General features: G+C 39.7%; 1 protein-coding gene across 2 annotated transcripts in view; it reads right to left on the bottom strand.

Moving 5' to 3' along the window:
- Positions 1 to 15,652, bottom strand: part of IL12RB2 (interleukin 12 receptor subunit beta 2) — a 91,113-nt gene that overhangs the window by 60,321 nt on the left and 15,140 nt on the right. For both annotated transcript variants that reach the window (XM_002750936.6, XM_078333024.1), the window contains exons 4-8: positions 14,274 to 14,388; positions 12,779 to 12,963; positions 11,411 to 11,553; positions 10,039 to 10,189; positions 2,995 to 3,074 (exon numbers count right to left, since the gene is read on the bottom strand). In XM_002750936.6, coding sequence (XP_002750982.3) covers positions 2,995 to 3,074; positions 10,039 to 10,189; positions 11,411 to 11,553; positions 12,779 to 12,963; positions 14,274 to 14,388 — 674 coding nt within the window. The remainder of the gene's footprint in view (positions 1 to 2,994; positions 3,075 to 10,038; positions 10,190 to 11,410; positions 11,554 to 12,778; positions 12,964 to 14,273; positions 14,389 to 15,652) is intronic.

The following is a 15,652-nucleotide window of genomic DNA, read 5'->3' as shown; positions in this document are numbered from 1 at the left end:
CTATAACTGTGTGCTTCTGTGGTCCAAAGCACAACTGCTCATTAATTCTGGTTAGTGTTTCCATTCCCCTATCTCCAGTTGAGTGGCCTGTTTGGGGCCACTGAAGAAGCCCAGGTTTTACAGAAAGGACTGAATCCTGTGACAGTTTAGGACTGGATCCAACTTTCGTTGGGGAGCCTCTGAGACTAGAGAGTCACTGAAGGTTTTGAGGTTCACTTGTGATGACCACCATCTGACATCAAGTTGTAGAAGCTTCTAGCGCTTACCTTTTTGCTCTTTCCCTTCCTTTCCCCTTCTGCTCCCTTCCTTTCTTTCTTTCTTGATAGAGTCTTGCTCTGTTGCCCAGGCAGTGGTGCCATCTCAGCTCACTGCAACCTCTGCCCCTAAGTTCAAGGGATTCTCCTACCTTTAGCCTTTCAAGTATCTGAGATTAGCTGGGCATCACCATGGGATGGGGTTTCACCATGTTGGCCAGGATGGTCTCGAACTCCTGGCCTTAAGTGATCTGCCCACCTTGACCTCCCAAAGTACTGGGATTACAGGTGTGAGCCACTGCACCTGGTCTTTTTGGTTTCTTATCTTTTTGGTTTCTTAGGTTTGGAAGCCAGTTCCAACCCTAAGCATTCTTCTTGGGCCCACAATCCTGGCTACATAGAAGGAAATATTTTCTAAACAATAAGAGATGTTCAACCATGGCATGGGCAGACTACAAAGTGAGATTCTCCCTGTCCCAGAATGTCCCCACTGAGACATCTGTCTGTCCTGGCAGGAGTAGGAGCCATGTTTATAATGAAAGGAAGGCTGAACTAGAAGAGCCTTGAAGTCCCTCCAAATTCCAAGACCTCATTTTAGAACTTAAGCTTTGTGAAGCTAGAAATAAAATCAGGGCAGCAGAGAAGAAATCGCATACTCACATTTACCAAGCATCACTTGTGGCTAGCAAATACTTATTTTGACTTCACTCTGATGCTGGTTTCAGAGAACCAAGATGACATCTGCTATAAACTCGCTTTGTTACAGTGAGAATCATGCAGGCATGGAGCTTTCACCATTAGGATAAGCATGCATCATGCAGCACTGCTGATTTTTACACTGGTGGCCCTTGTGATTTGTACATTTGTGTCGTCTCATTTGCTGATCCCCACAATGGTTTCGTCAGCTTTGCAGATACCAGTATCATTACCCTCATTCTACTGAGAGAAACCCTTGAGTTGAGGGGCGTGGCATAGATTAGCACGTAGCATATCTTTCCAGATCCCTGTTGAGGACACTTTTGGAGGAGACATCTTTACACGAGAGGAGGAATTTTGATTTTAACTAGCCACTTGCTAATGAAAAGGAAATAATTGAGCTAGGTTTTTCTATAATATTCACAAATTATGGCTGTTCTAAATGTCCTATTTTGAGAATTGTCTTGCTATTAAAAGTAGATTTATTTTAAAATAAACTTTGAGCTGCAGTGTTAGTTTCAAAGTGGAGAGCTTGATTATGGTTCACCAAGCTATTTATAGTAGTCCTCTCTTATACCAGACATTTTATGTGTGTGAGAGAGAGACAGGGAGAAAAAGAAGAAAAAAATAACTCATTTTTTTAAAACTGAAGAAGACTGCAGTAATCAAAATCCATCATGCGAACCTCATCAGAGGACTTTACAATTGCTGTTCCTACTCTTCTGGTTTTGTGCTCATTCAGATTCTTAATTCCAAAACTTACTTTCTATCCTTAACTGAAGAGGTGTAGTGAAGAGGATGTGAGTTTTGAGAAATAAAGAGGAGGGCAGTCAACCTGGAAACCTCCTATGAGCATTGCCAATCAGTAGCTGAGTTCAAATCGCACAGCCTTTTCTTTCAACAAAGATGAGTCACGATGCAGCAGTTCTGGATAAGGTTTCAGTCTCAGGTCTGTGCTTAGTAGCTGGGTGACTTTGGGCAAGAACTTCCTTTCTTTGATACTCGTTTTTTTCATTCATTCATTTGTTTTCTCATTTACTGATAAGTGGGAATAACAGTACTTACCTCAGGGGGTTTTTGTGAAGATTAAATAAAATGGCAATGCCAGCTTTCAGTGCTTTGTGAAACTTGCACATTCTATAACGTCAGGCTTCACTGTCTTCTGGAAGGTTGTTTAATTTACTACTGTTTTACTACCATTCCTGAGAAAGGGCTGCTTTCTACTCCTGTTTATATTATTTTCTCTTTTTATTTTTTGAAACAGAATCTCACTCTGTCACCGAGGCTCAAGGGCAGTGGCACCATCTCAGCTCACTGCAACCCCTGCCTTCTGGGTTCAAGTGATTCTCCTGCCTCAGCCTCCCCAGTAGGTGGGATTACAGGTACCCACCCCGCCCGGCTGATTTTTGTATTTTTAGTGGAGATGGGGTTTCACCATGTTGGCCAGGCTGGTCTCTAACTCCTGACCTCAAATGATTCACCTGCCTCAGCCTCCCAAAGTGTTGGGATTACAGACGTGAGCCACCGCACCTGGCCTCTTTGTATTATTTTCTACCACTATTAGTATTCCTACAGTAGGGTAGCTTCCTTTCCTCTTTCTCCTTATTCAATGACTTAAAACTATTATTAAATATCCCCATCCACAGCTTTCTCATCTTTTATTTCCCAAAGAGTGAATGAGTAAGATGACGTGGTCACTGCTGGGTATATTTATGTAGGAGAGATGGGAGTGGGCAGAGAAGGGACAAGAGTCAGAAGAGATGATGCAGCTGGGGCCAGAAGGTGGAAATGCTGAGGATGGAAAGAGACCTTGATCTTATAGCAAGTGGGATTGAAACGTTGTGACTGTGTGGAGGAAGGAACTCAGCTCTCATCCTTATCCACCAAGGGCACATGAAACTGTGTGCTGTGTCACGAATATGTCTGAGAAAATGGGCTCTAGCAGTCACTGAAGCCTCCTATCAAGCCACTGTGCAAACAGGTATTTTTCTGCCTTGAAACTAATATTAATCCCTTGAGTTTTAAGTTGACACTGAGAACTTACCTTCCAGAGAAGAGAAATCTGTTGTCTACTATAGTCCAAGTGCCGTTTCACGTACCAGACATCTAACATCCCAGTAGGCTCTGTTTCAAAGGAGAAAAAAAGACATTTTTACATATTTACTCAGTAGAAAAGCTTTAAACGTTTTTAAATGATTCTGAAAGAGTAGCATTAGAGGACAATTTCAATTTTTGTCTGTGTGTTCCAGTATTTTTTCTTTTTCTTGTTTAACAATGAACATATATATCTTTGGCCAAAAAGTCAAAAAAAAACAAGGTTACCTTAAAAACAAATTTCTAAAAAACTGATGAGGAATTTGTTTCTTAATTTACTTTTTTGGGGTGACAGGATTTCACTCTTTGCTCAGGCTGGAGTGCAGTGGCATAATCTCGGCTCACTGCAACCTCTGCCTCCCAGGCTCAAGCAATCCTCCTGCCTCAGCCTCCTGCGTAGCTGGGACTACAGGTGTGTGCCACCATGCCTGGCTAATTTCTGTATTTTTTGTACAGACAGGGTTTTATCATGTTGCCAAGGCTGGTCTCGAACTCTTGAGCACAAGTGATCCACACACCTTTGCCTCCCAAGGCTTAAGCCACTGCCCCTGAACTTAACTTACTCTTAAAACATGTATTATTAAAGTGACCCAAGGAAAGTGGCTTTAGCACCATAAGACAGAGCAATAAATAAGTAAATAAAGTATATGTGGTTCTTTTTTTTAACTAAAATGCAGAAAGAATTCTCAACAGAGAAAGATACAACTCATATAGAAAAACACTTTTTGGTCTTCAAAAAATACACTAATACATATGACAAACCTTGTGTTCATCTCCATTCCTGGACTTATCATGTTGTAGTTATAATTATTTCATGTGCGATCATTAGACTATGATCTACTTAAAGGGAAGGCCTATTTCATTTAATAGGCCACACACCCAGTGCGGTGCTTAGAATATAATGGGCTCCTAATAATTGTTTAATAGTGAATGCATATCAGGTGATATTATCTATTTCATGCCAAAACCCGGGTTGAACTGATAATAAATAACCACCAATCTATAAGACAATGGTCAAATATGGCCCAGCTTAATTTCAACCAAACATACTTGCAAAGAGACTAAATAATCAACTCCTGTGTGTGAGCATGTGTGTGTGCATATGCTCATGTGAGTGGGTGATGTAATTTTATCTACTCTCAAGTCACTTAGATTTGTTTTGATTTACAGCCAGGAGTGGCCCCAATAGAAACAACTCCTGAAAACAGGCTTCAGCTGTGCCAAGCTAATTTCCTCAATAGTGAAACTTAGAGTGTATTTGAGGTGAGGCTGCACTGGGTTATTTTTTGGATAAGAAAGTTCTGTCTAGGCCAGGTGAGGTGGTTCCCGCCTGTAATCCCAATACTTTGGGAGGCCGAGGTGGGCGGATCAAGAGGTCAAGAGATGGAGGCCATCCTGGCCTAATGGTGAAACCCCGTCTCTACTAAAAATGCAAAAATTAGCTGGGTGTGTGGCACGTGCCTGTAGTCCCAGCTACTCAGGAGGCTGAGGCAGGAAAATCACTTGAACCTGGGAGGCGGAGGCTGCAGTAAGCGAGATTGCACCACCGCACTCCAGCCTGGTGAGACGAGACTCCATCTCAGAAAAAAAAAGAAATTTCCATCTAACCAGATAGAAATTTCTAAAAAGTTAAGTCCCACCACCTGAATAATAGGAGATAAGAGCAAAAGAGAAAGAAAGGGAGCAGGTGCTGTGTGGGCCCATCCACAGCTCCGACTCCTGCCCTCCTCAAACCCAGGATGCCACTTCAGTGCAGTAGTCAGTGTGAGCTTCAGAGCCAGGTCTGCGGGGTAAACCCAGCTCTATGACTTTGAACAAATGCTAACCACGTCCTTCTGCTAGTCCCTCATCTGTCAGATGAGGGTGAGAATTCCACACATCACATGGGCGGAGTGGGAATTTAAGGGGAGCGTGCTGACACCCGGTGAGTGCTCAGCACATGTAGCTCTTGTTGTTGCCCGCATTTGAAAACTGAAGTGCTGAAAGGTTAAGGAACTTGCTAAGGTCCCAGAACTCATCATCAGAGATGCCAGGCCTTGAACACAAATCAGTTTTATCCCAGAGCCCATAGCCTTGGCTCTGTACCTTTCAGGTGCCTGGCTCTGAGAAGGCTGATGGTTTCTCTGCAGTACTTCCATCCCCATCAGGTGGGCCTTTTTGTTCTGTCCTCTTCCTTCCTCACTTCCTTTTCCTGCCTCTCTTGCTCTCCTTTCTTTTTTGCTTTTTCTAAACATTCACTTCTTTTATTTCCTCTCTTTTTCCAGTAGTGGTAGTGTTTACCTTTGCAGTGAGGACTTAGAGGTAAGAAATGCTTATGTAAAACATTTTGAAAATGCTCTAAATTCTCCAGGAGTATTAAAAGTGGCCCAGGAGTCAAGCCGGGGACTTCTATCTGCTAGCTTAGATGTAAAAAGAAAAAAAGCACAGGCAACAAAGGAAAGAGGATGTGACATTCACTAACCACCTACTATCAGGTGGTGTCTGGACGCTTTATATCCATCATCTCATTTAACCCTCATACAACACGAGGGTGCTATGATTACATCTGCCTTATAAGGGAGGACAAGGAGGCTGGCAAAGGTTAAATGAGTTACAAAAGACTTGGGTTTGGTAAATGGCAAAGCTGAGGACTGAGCCAGGTCTTGCTCTCTCCAAAGACTCTGCTTTTCCTATTACAGTTCACTACATTGACCAGAGCTCTGAATACTCCATAAACTAGATAATCCAGACATCTGCACAGTCAGGGTTTGGAAACCTGGGTGTGCTCAGTGTCAAAGCCAGCTGACTTGAACCACAGCAGTACATGTTTTCAGTTAATTACATATTGGTAAGAAATCTAAAGGGAACACTCATTGACTCATTAAAAATCCACAACCTAACAGATCATTACAGAGTTAAGAATGAAATTCTAGAATTATACTCTTTTCACAAGGTAAATTGCAAGTAAACTGAAATGTTAATTGTGCCCTCTATGGGGCATATATTAACCCCATAGAGCAGCGTATACTCTATGGGGGAGACACCATTAGTTGAATCTGCAAAGTGTAACATTTCATGACCAGAGGTGTCAAATCACTGCTGCTTAAAGCAACATAAGGGCTAATAGTGAGGAGAATCTTTGACATTCAGCTGTCACGGAATCACTGAAAGTTCTAACCTCAATGTTATCTGGCAAAATACAGATAAAACTATTATAGGCATGTGAGAGAAAAAAAAAAAGCCAAAGGCCAATATGTTCAAGTGATTTAAAAAAAAATGAGTACAAATGACTAAACATACAAATATGAGAAATGGAAGTCAGATGAAACTACTTTGTCTGTAAAGAAAAAAACTGCAGGGTTGAAGTGGAAGAAGTCACCAATATGAAAAAGAGACAACCTTGCCTCAGATTGCACTGAGCAAAAGGAAGAAATCAGATGGAAATTCCTGCTTCTTTCTATTATAAAAACGTTCAAACTACCCTAACCAATTCCCTAACATAGCACTGCCACTGATGTCCCAGTGGATGAACCATCTTCCATCATGGTCCAGCTCTTTAGAGTTCTGGGTGCACTCCCTCTCGCTTTATCAAAGATCCATCACAAGCCATCATCCCCACCTTTCCTGTGCTTCCCTGCTGGACCCTTTTCATCCCTTTGCAAAGACACTATTATCTCAGATCCTAAAAACAAAAACAACAAAAGATTGTTTGATATCTCTGCTCTTCTTGAGATAACTCCTTGAAAAGAGTTCTCAATCATTCCTTTCTTCCAAGATAGGTGTTGAGCTTAGAGGAGAACAAATGAAGGAGAGAAGGAAGTGGGGACTGTTACTGAATCTCAAACATAACATTTACTTGTTAGTGAAAGTGTTTGATATAAGTCTCTTTAGAAGAGAAAAGAATCATTCATTTTCAAGCCTTAAGCAAAATGACACAGATATGATGCTTTCACGTATAGCTAACTTAGGGATCAGCAAACTATGGCCCATGGGTCATATCTGGCCCTCTGCCTGTTTTAATACATCCTGTAAGCAAATGGTCTGATAATGGTTGAAAAGAAATCAAAAGATCCTTTTTAGTGACATGTGAAGATTACATAAAATTCCAGTTTCAGCATCCATAAATAAAGTTTCGTTAGCACATAGCTATGCCTATTTGTTTAGGTATTGTCAATGGCTGCTTGTGTATGACAACAGCACATTTTAGTAGTTGTAGCAGATCATGTGATCTGCAAAGCTGAAAATATTTACTGTCTGGACCTGTAGGGAAAAGGTTTGCCGATCCCCCAAGCTAGACTGTTATGAGATGTTTGTGGTCATTTAAAAAGGCTGCCAAAAAGGAGCTCTACTACAGAATCATTCAGTTTTAAAGAGTACCTTAAAAAAAACCAACTCACTAGTAATTTTTTTAAATGCCAAAATAACCTTTAATATTTCATTGTTCCCACCTGTCTTATCTCGGCAATAAATATTTTTAAATTACAAATGAGTGCATGAATTTCCTAGCTTCTCAATGTGGGAAGAGGTGGCTGCAGCTGGTAACTCTTCATTTTCTCTCCACTTCAGGGAACCTTCACCCCTCACCTCTGCCTTTGCCACGATGGGGGAGGGTTTCTCCCTTACTACTCTGCTCCAAGTATGAATGAACATGCAACACTTCTTTTATTAGCTGTATTAGCGTTGAGCAAGATCAAAAACTGCAAATAAGACTTTTTAAAATGCGGAATGAACAGAGACACATATTGGTAAGAGAGTGCTAAGGAACAGCTGATTCATGGGTATTTTTGTATCTCTTCTTGGTGTTTTAAGTGGTGAGAGATCACCTTCCCTTAATACCTGTGCATATTCTCAAGCATGTCTGGGCACCTTAAGCCCAAATTCAAGGATGTTTTCCCACTAGAAGAAAAATGTGGCTGCTCTCTTCCCAGTGTCACTTTCAGGCCTGCCTTTGATGGATTTGATTTCAAGACTGTCCTCTTAAACACAGCAACGTAGCTTCTTTCCTCCTACCCCTCATTTTGCAGTCATTTAAAAAGTGTTTTTCAGTGATAGGAGCTGAATTTAATGACATAGGAAAGGGCCCTGTGGAGTAAAGGAAGCCCTCGCCCACTGTTCAAATGATATAAACAACTGCACCCGATCCATCCAGAGATGTATGTTCCTCTCAAGTTTGAGAAGTAAAGGCTGCAAAAAAAAGAGCTCTATTATAGAATCATTCACAGTTTTAAAGAGTGCCTAAAAAAAAAAAAAAAGCTCACTAGTAATTTTTTAAATGCCAAGCTACATATGAGTATATATTGAAAGAGTTAAAGGAAGACATGCTAAAAAAAATTCACACCTTTTAGGTTTACATCAGTTGGTGTTTCATAAAGAAACTGATGACAGAAATAGCGGGTAAGGGGTGAAAACCAAGCAGCTTAGAGTAAGAGAAAAAAAGACCTATGACAGCCCACAGAAAAATCAAATATAGAAAAGGGAGATTCAGACATAGAAAGGAAGCCAGCAGAGCTTGGTAAAGGCGGTGTGTCTCAGAGTATGGGTTTCTTTCCTTATGAATACCTGCAATGACTGAATAAGCCAGCTTCCTAGGTTCAAGTCATAATTATCCATGCGTTCATAACCATAATGAGTTGCATCATTGTTGTGATGGTTTATTTTATAGGAAATGAGAAAGTTACTGTGCTGCCTTGAAGGATATTTAATTCAACAGAAAAACACTTTAAGGAAAAGAAAAGAAAAACATTTTCACACATCTCTAACTAGGTCATTATCATATGTGAGTGAGAACGACAAGAATTCATAAGCACAGCATTTCCCTAGTTTATAGTTTACCTTAATGTGATATAACTTAAATATTTCCCAGCCTACTTACTATGTTGAACTTGGATATAAAATATAGTCCATTTTCAGAAATTTTATCTGTATCACATATATAAACGAAATATAATTCATGAGATAGTCTTTAAAAAATTACTTTGACTATGTATAATAAAAGGACATGATGAGTAAGCTCTGGATTATAAAAGTGACAACCAGAGAACAAGTCGTTCAACATTAATTTAAGAGATTTTATTATAAAACAAGCGGTAATAAATTATCATTTGTTGAATAAATTCACTTTTAGATAATGTTTTAATATAAAGAAATGCAGTTCTGTAATTCCAGCACTTTGTGAGACTGAGATAGGTGGATCACCTGAGGTCAGGAGTTTGAGACCTCCTGACCATAAATTTTTATGCCAAAAATTTTTCCTCTGAGCCAAATTTATATAACTTATGAAAAGCTCTCAACTGTATTACTAAATGAGTGCTTTTAAAAACTAATATTCAGATGGCTATTTCTTGTGTCTCCAAAGATTTAATATTGGCATAAAGTTTATATAGGCATTTTTGCTTCAATAAAATATTTTCTTATACTTCAGTAACATTCCTTTCTGAATAATTACCAAAAAAGAAAAATTCATCAGACTGAAAAATACATTTGATATCCTTTTCGTAGCTTTGGATGGTCAGGTGGTTCTCATCTGAGCAGTGAATAGCAAACGCTTGAAGTATGATGTCATAATATTTGGAGAAGAGAGGATTGCTGGATGCTAAATTTTCTTTTGAAATATATGTCTCCAGAGCCTACTTTCTTTCTCATCTGGCTTACTGAGCCACATTACTTTTCAAAGAATCAAAAATAAAAAAAATATGAAGCTTTAACTACAAAGAAATGAGATCAATTACTGGTTATAACTCTGTGAAATAAGTTACTGAGATAGTAAGAGAGATAAGAGTCATAACCAACCACTGTAACCCACATCGCTGAGAGCAAACAGGAGAAGAACTTACCCAATGTTAAAAATGTCCTAGCAATACTTAAGTTAATATAAAAATTAACTTGTTACCTAATGCAATCATACTTTTTGATTGAGCACCAGTATTTTAAAGATTCTATTCCGAGGAAATCATTACATCTTCCCGCTCTCTTCCTCAATTCCTCCCTGCTATGTATGTGTATTTTGGACACATACCTTCTTCTGGCGTTTGTGCTCTCAATGATTCACTCCAATCACTCCAACTTCCCTTAAAAAGATGCAGTTTAGAGGAAATCTGAAATTCATATTCTGTAAATGGTTTCAGATCCAGCAAATCATGTCTTCCTTTGGCCTTTGTAACATTAACCTTGAAAGAGACATTTTTTTAAGTGCCTATCAGTACTAGATTGCTAATTTAAATAATTTTAACATAAAATGAAAAAAAAAAACCCAGGCCATTTGATCCTATTTGTTTTTCAGACCTACCATTCAATGAGAAGAAATTTCAATGACTGTCTTACTAAGTAGATATGATATTAATCTGAAATAATAGCTTCTCATTAAAAGTAAAATAAAATCTCCTGGGAAAGAACCCATCTATGAAGGTTCTCAGCAGGGATCCTGAAACCAGCTGAAAAACAAGTAAAAAATAGAAAACTATCAAGTTTCAAAATGCCTTGGAGAGGTTTCTACACTAGAGATTATTTTTGTATTTGATTACAATTAGAATGTGATGAATGTTTTAACACAAACATAGAACTGGCTTTTTAAAAAAAACCCTTTAATTAGTTACACTCTCTTAAATATAGACTATATGTAGACCTGATCCTTTGTTATTATAAGCCATTGAATTTTATAAAAATCCTGGAAAGAATCATAATCCTATACCTTTTATTTTAAAACATGTAATGTTTAATATTATATTAACATATAGGCCTTTCCTTTGGAATATTAAATTCTATATAAATCTCTGTGGACATTCCTTAATATTTCTCTTTTCAATATCTTTTGAAAATGCTAACAAGTAATAACAGGACAGGGGGTAAATAATAAGGAGAAATGAATCCTCTACTAGAAATAAACTACAGAAAATTAATATTGGTTTACAAATGCTTTAAAAATTTCAGAATCAGAGATCAAAATTCAAGATATTTCTTTTTTTTTTTTTGAGACTGTTGCCCAGTCTGGAGTGCTGTGGCATGATCTCGGCTCACTGCAACCTCTGCCTCCCAGGAGTCTCCTGCCTCAGCCTCCTGAGTAGCTGGGACTACAGACATGCATCACCATGCCCAGCTAATTTTTTTTTTTTTAGCAGAGATTAGGTTTCACCATGTTGGCCAGATAGTCTTGCTATTTTGACCTCACGATCCATCTGCCTCAGTCTCCCAAAGTGCTGGGATTACAGGCGCCCAGCCCAAGATATTTCTTAATCAATAGAGGATGTACATAACTTTCTGATAGTTCTCAAGTGTGTACTTTTGGGATAAATATTCTTAAACTCCATATTTTGCTGTATGAAAACACAGAGGCCTGCGCAGCAATATTAAGAACCCCACAATGTTCTTAACTTCACTCTAAAGATCATTACCATATTCCAGAGCCTGCTGTTATTGGGTCGATATCTGAGTCGATTAAGCAGTACCAGTCCCTCATCTCTCCAATAAAGGGTACATCTGCTCACAGAAGCCTTTTGAAAGCTGATTCTGATGTCCCACGGAGGAAGAGGCCTCACTAGTAACCAGGACAAACAAACAAGTGTAGTTCAGGATCTGTGATCAGCAGTTGTCTGGCATGAGCTCTAAAGAGTTTGGTAAAACTCAGTTCTGAGATGTACAACCATCAGCTTGGTAAAATATACAAGGGAGTTTGTATATTTTGTATATTTCACCAAATATACAAAACTGAAAAAATTTTTTAAAAAGTTGGATTCACTTCTGGGTCTTTAAAGTAATCCCCCCAATCAAATATCATTCTTACCACATCACTACTACCAATGTTAGTGGTAAATTCAACTCCACTTAATCCAGTGGTTTTTAAAAAACCACTGTGCCAAACCCAAGAGTTCCAATGACTGAGAAGCCAGAGGTGGCTAGTGATGATTGCCTCAGGAGGAGAAGAAATGTTGGCAGGAAAATACACAGCAAAGGGACAGAGGAAAATAATAGTGGGGCAAGGAGGTGGCCTAGAGATGAACAGTCTTTGAAAAAACTGAGAGGAAGCCTGAAAGGAAATGTGGTGGAAAAGTGTGTAGTAAATACCAATGATCAGACTCATGGTATGTATGCAAAGAAGTATGCAAGGAAGTGCTGTAGGAAAAGAGGAGAGAAGCACACAGTGTGAGGTCGGAACTTCAGGCAGCCCAGTTCTACCTGGATGATCAGAACTTGGAATGCTTTAGACTGGGCTCTGATTCAACTGGACCAATTACATTTGCGCAGAAATGTACTGGGACTGGCATTTCTCAGTCCCAGGGATGGAGGTAAGTATTCTCAGAGCAAGATGCATTTGTGACTTAACACAATTTATAGTTTGCACCTCAATGCTCTAGCCTAGTAGGCCCACAGATAGCCTATCTCACAATGGGAGTAGCCATGGGGGTGAAAGGACACGTCCTCCAAGAAGGGCTTGCACTGAGCATCTTGAATGACCTCACAGGACCCTCCCTAGTCAGATCATTACTAGCTGGTTCTTTCATAGGATTTGAATCCAGGGACTAATTTCTCTGATAGAGAGAATAATGTTGAACATCCCACTTTGTATAGCCATCTTTACACAGCTCTAGAATCATGCACGCTTTAGCTTGTGTCAAAGTAACTTCTATCTTTTGCCTATACCTGTTGGCCAGTTTCCATCAATCTCTTTCTTGAAACAACCATATAAAAAAGACTTGAGTGATTTTAAAAATAATTATGAAGTACCAATGAATGACACTTACAAAACGTGAAATAAAATGTACCTATGTCTAGGAATGTGAATGTGGATGGAAATGAAGAGGAGCTTCCAAGACTATTGACAGCAGTGACCTTGGCTGTGAAACTGGACTCAGGTGATTCAGGGGTGAGGTTGATTCCAAAGTCCAAATAGTCACAATAATGATCTTTACATTGCTTCTGCCAGGTTAAATTTTTTGGTCCACTTAACCTGTAAACAAAACACAAACATGGGTAGCAAGATGTTTTATGTACTACTTTCTACTTTTAGTACAAAAGAACAAAATGTTTAAATATTTAGAATTCTAGACAATTTTTAAAGGTCAATCTATGACTAGGGAATACACCCCAGGAATATTTGTGTTATATGGTCATAAATAAGACTACACTTCACCCAACTCCCTTTTTTGGTAGAACTGAGATGTTTCTTCATATTCGGGTAGATAGATAGGTAACCAAGCCTATGCTGCTGAAATTCCCCAAACCTTGCTGTCATCTTGGCTCCCTGCGGCAGTTCCAAACATCATCCTAAGGACCATGGCCACCTTAACATCTATGGCACAGAAGTGTCAGTTCCTAGTACAACAGTGGCCAAAGTAGAATCCTGGGCTATTTTACCCTAATACTGAGACTTGCATGTAGGTAGTTATTTCCTTTAGGTTAAAACAACACAAATGTACTACAGAACCCCTCCTTTCCTCCATCTCCTCCTCACTCAAGAATAGCACAAATCAGCTGGATCTTTAATGGGATCATGAAATTTACTTCAAGGAACAGAATCTCCCAGACTCTTTCTTCTCATGGACTCTTAGGCCAGCCAATGTGCTTTAAAAAGAAACTTCTCCAAGGGAATGGAAAACTACCACAAGGAAGAGTTTATTTATGTATCATGACCCCAAGAATCTGCAGTTGCAAATAAAAGAAGAGATCTTATGCAGTCAGTTTAACCCTACTAGAGTGGGAAAGAACAGCTATAACTTGGGTCTTGGATGCCCTGAAGAGAACTCAGAGTTAGAACTAAAACCCAAGATATTAGGTCTCTCATACTGTAGATGAATGAACCAGTTTTAACTATAAACACTAGAAACTTTTTTTTAAAAGTATTTAATTATCTAGAGATATCTATTGTTTCTTCTTTCTGGTAAAAATAAAACAGATAGGCCAGGCATGGTGGTTCACCTCTATAATCCCAGCATTTTGGGAGGCAGAGAAGGGCAGATCATGAGGTCTAGAGATCAAGACCACCCTGGCCTACATGGTGAAACCCTGTCTCTACTAAAAATACAAAAGTTAGCTGGGTGTGGTGACTCATGCCTGTAGTCCCAGCTACTCAGGAGGCTGAGGCAGAATTGCTTGAATCTGGGAGGCAGAGGTTGCAGTGAGCTGAGAATGTGCCACTGCACTCCAGCCTGGTGACATAGCAAAACTCCATCTCAAAATAAATAAATAAAACAGATATTTCTAAATATCATTTAAGAGACGATCTACAAAACAGCTGCAAAAATACAGCCTCTCACTCACTGTAGAGTATACTCAGTGTATAGGTGGGTGTCTCGTCCTCTATCCCAGGTGCAGGCCACAGTCCCTTGTTCTCCCTTCTGTATGCAGGACAAGTTTTGAGGCTGTTCTGGAGCAACTTTAAAAAGAAAAGACAAAACTTTATATATCACACAGGTGATACTTCAACCAAATTGTTATTATCTGCCAACAACATGACAATACCTCCCCCACATGCCATAAACCCAGGTAAACAAGAAGCTTTTTAGATTCCATCCAAGTCCCAGTTTGCCATTAAGGCATAAATTTCTTCTAGAAACAGTAATAATAGTAGTAAATATGGATCAAATACTTACTATACACCTAGCCCAGTGCTATGTGCAGTTTTTCCAAATTAGACAGCATAGAACCCCATGAGGTAGATACCATTATTATCTTTATTTTTTCAGAGGGGAAACTAAGAGAGGTGAAATATCTGGCCCAAGATTATAAAATAATGAAGCGGCAGAATCAAGGCTCCAGCTCAGGCATGGCTAACTCAAGTCCAAGCCTTTTACTCCATATTTTACCATTTTCCCTGACAGGTGAGCATCGATGTTAGCTCCATTATTGATGTTAGCTCCATTACCCCTGGGAATAATAAATTAACTTTTTTTTAGAGTGATGCCCATTCAAATATTAGAAACCATTAAAAATGAGAGACTTGGTTGGGTTTGGTGGCTCAAGCCCATAATCCCAGCACTTTGGGAGGCCGAGGTGGGTGGATCACCTGATGTCAGGAGTTCAAGACCAGCTTGGACAACATGGTGAAACCCTGTCTCTACTCAAAATATAAAACTTAGTTGGGCACGGTGGTGGGTGCCTGTAATTCTGGCTACTAGGGAGGCTGAGGCAGGAGAATTGCTTGAACCAAGGAGGCAGGAGGTTGCAGTGAGCTGAGATCGTGCCACTGCACTCCAGCCTGGGCGACAGAGTAAGACCTTGTCTCAAAAAAAAAAAGACAGACTTATTTGCTTTCTTCACCTGACATTTGCTGTCAAGACACTTATATCCACCCACCCTAATCATGTCCTCCTGGGCTATACCATCTAAATCTAATTTCTTCAATAAAATAGAAAATAAAAAAATTAGCCAGACATGGTGGTGCATGTCTATAATTTCAGCTACTCAGGAGGCTGAGGGCGGCGGATCAGGGAGTTTAGGAATTGGAGACCAGTCTGGCCAACATGATGAAACCCCATCTCTACTAAAAATACAAAAATTAGCTGGGCATGGTGGTGCATGCCTGTGATCCCAGCTACTTGGGAGGCTGAGGCAGAAGAATTGCTTGAGGCCAGGAGGCAGAAGTTGCAGTGAGCTGAGACTGCACCACTGCACTCCAGCCTGGGGGTCAGTGTGAGACT

This window comes from Callithrix jacchus, chromosome 7 (genome assembly GCF_049354715.1).
Source record: "Callithrix jacchus isolate 240 chromosome 7, calJac240_pri, whole genome shotgun sequence".
NCBI lineage: Eukaryota > Metazoa > Chordata > Mammalia > Primates > Cebidae > Callithrix > Callithrix jacchus.
Note: the sequence above shows the minus strand (reverse complement) of the source record. Positions and strands in the feature narration are given on the sequence as shown.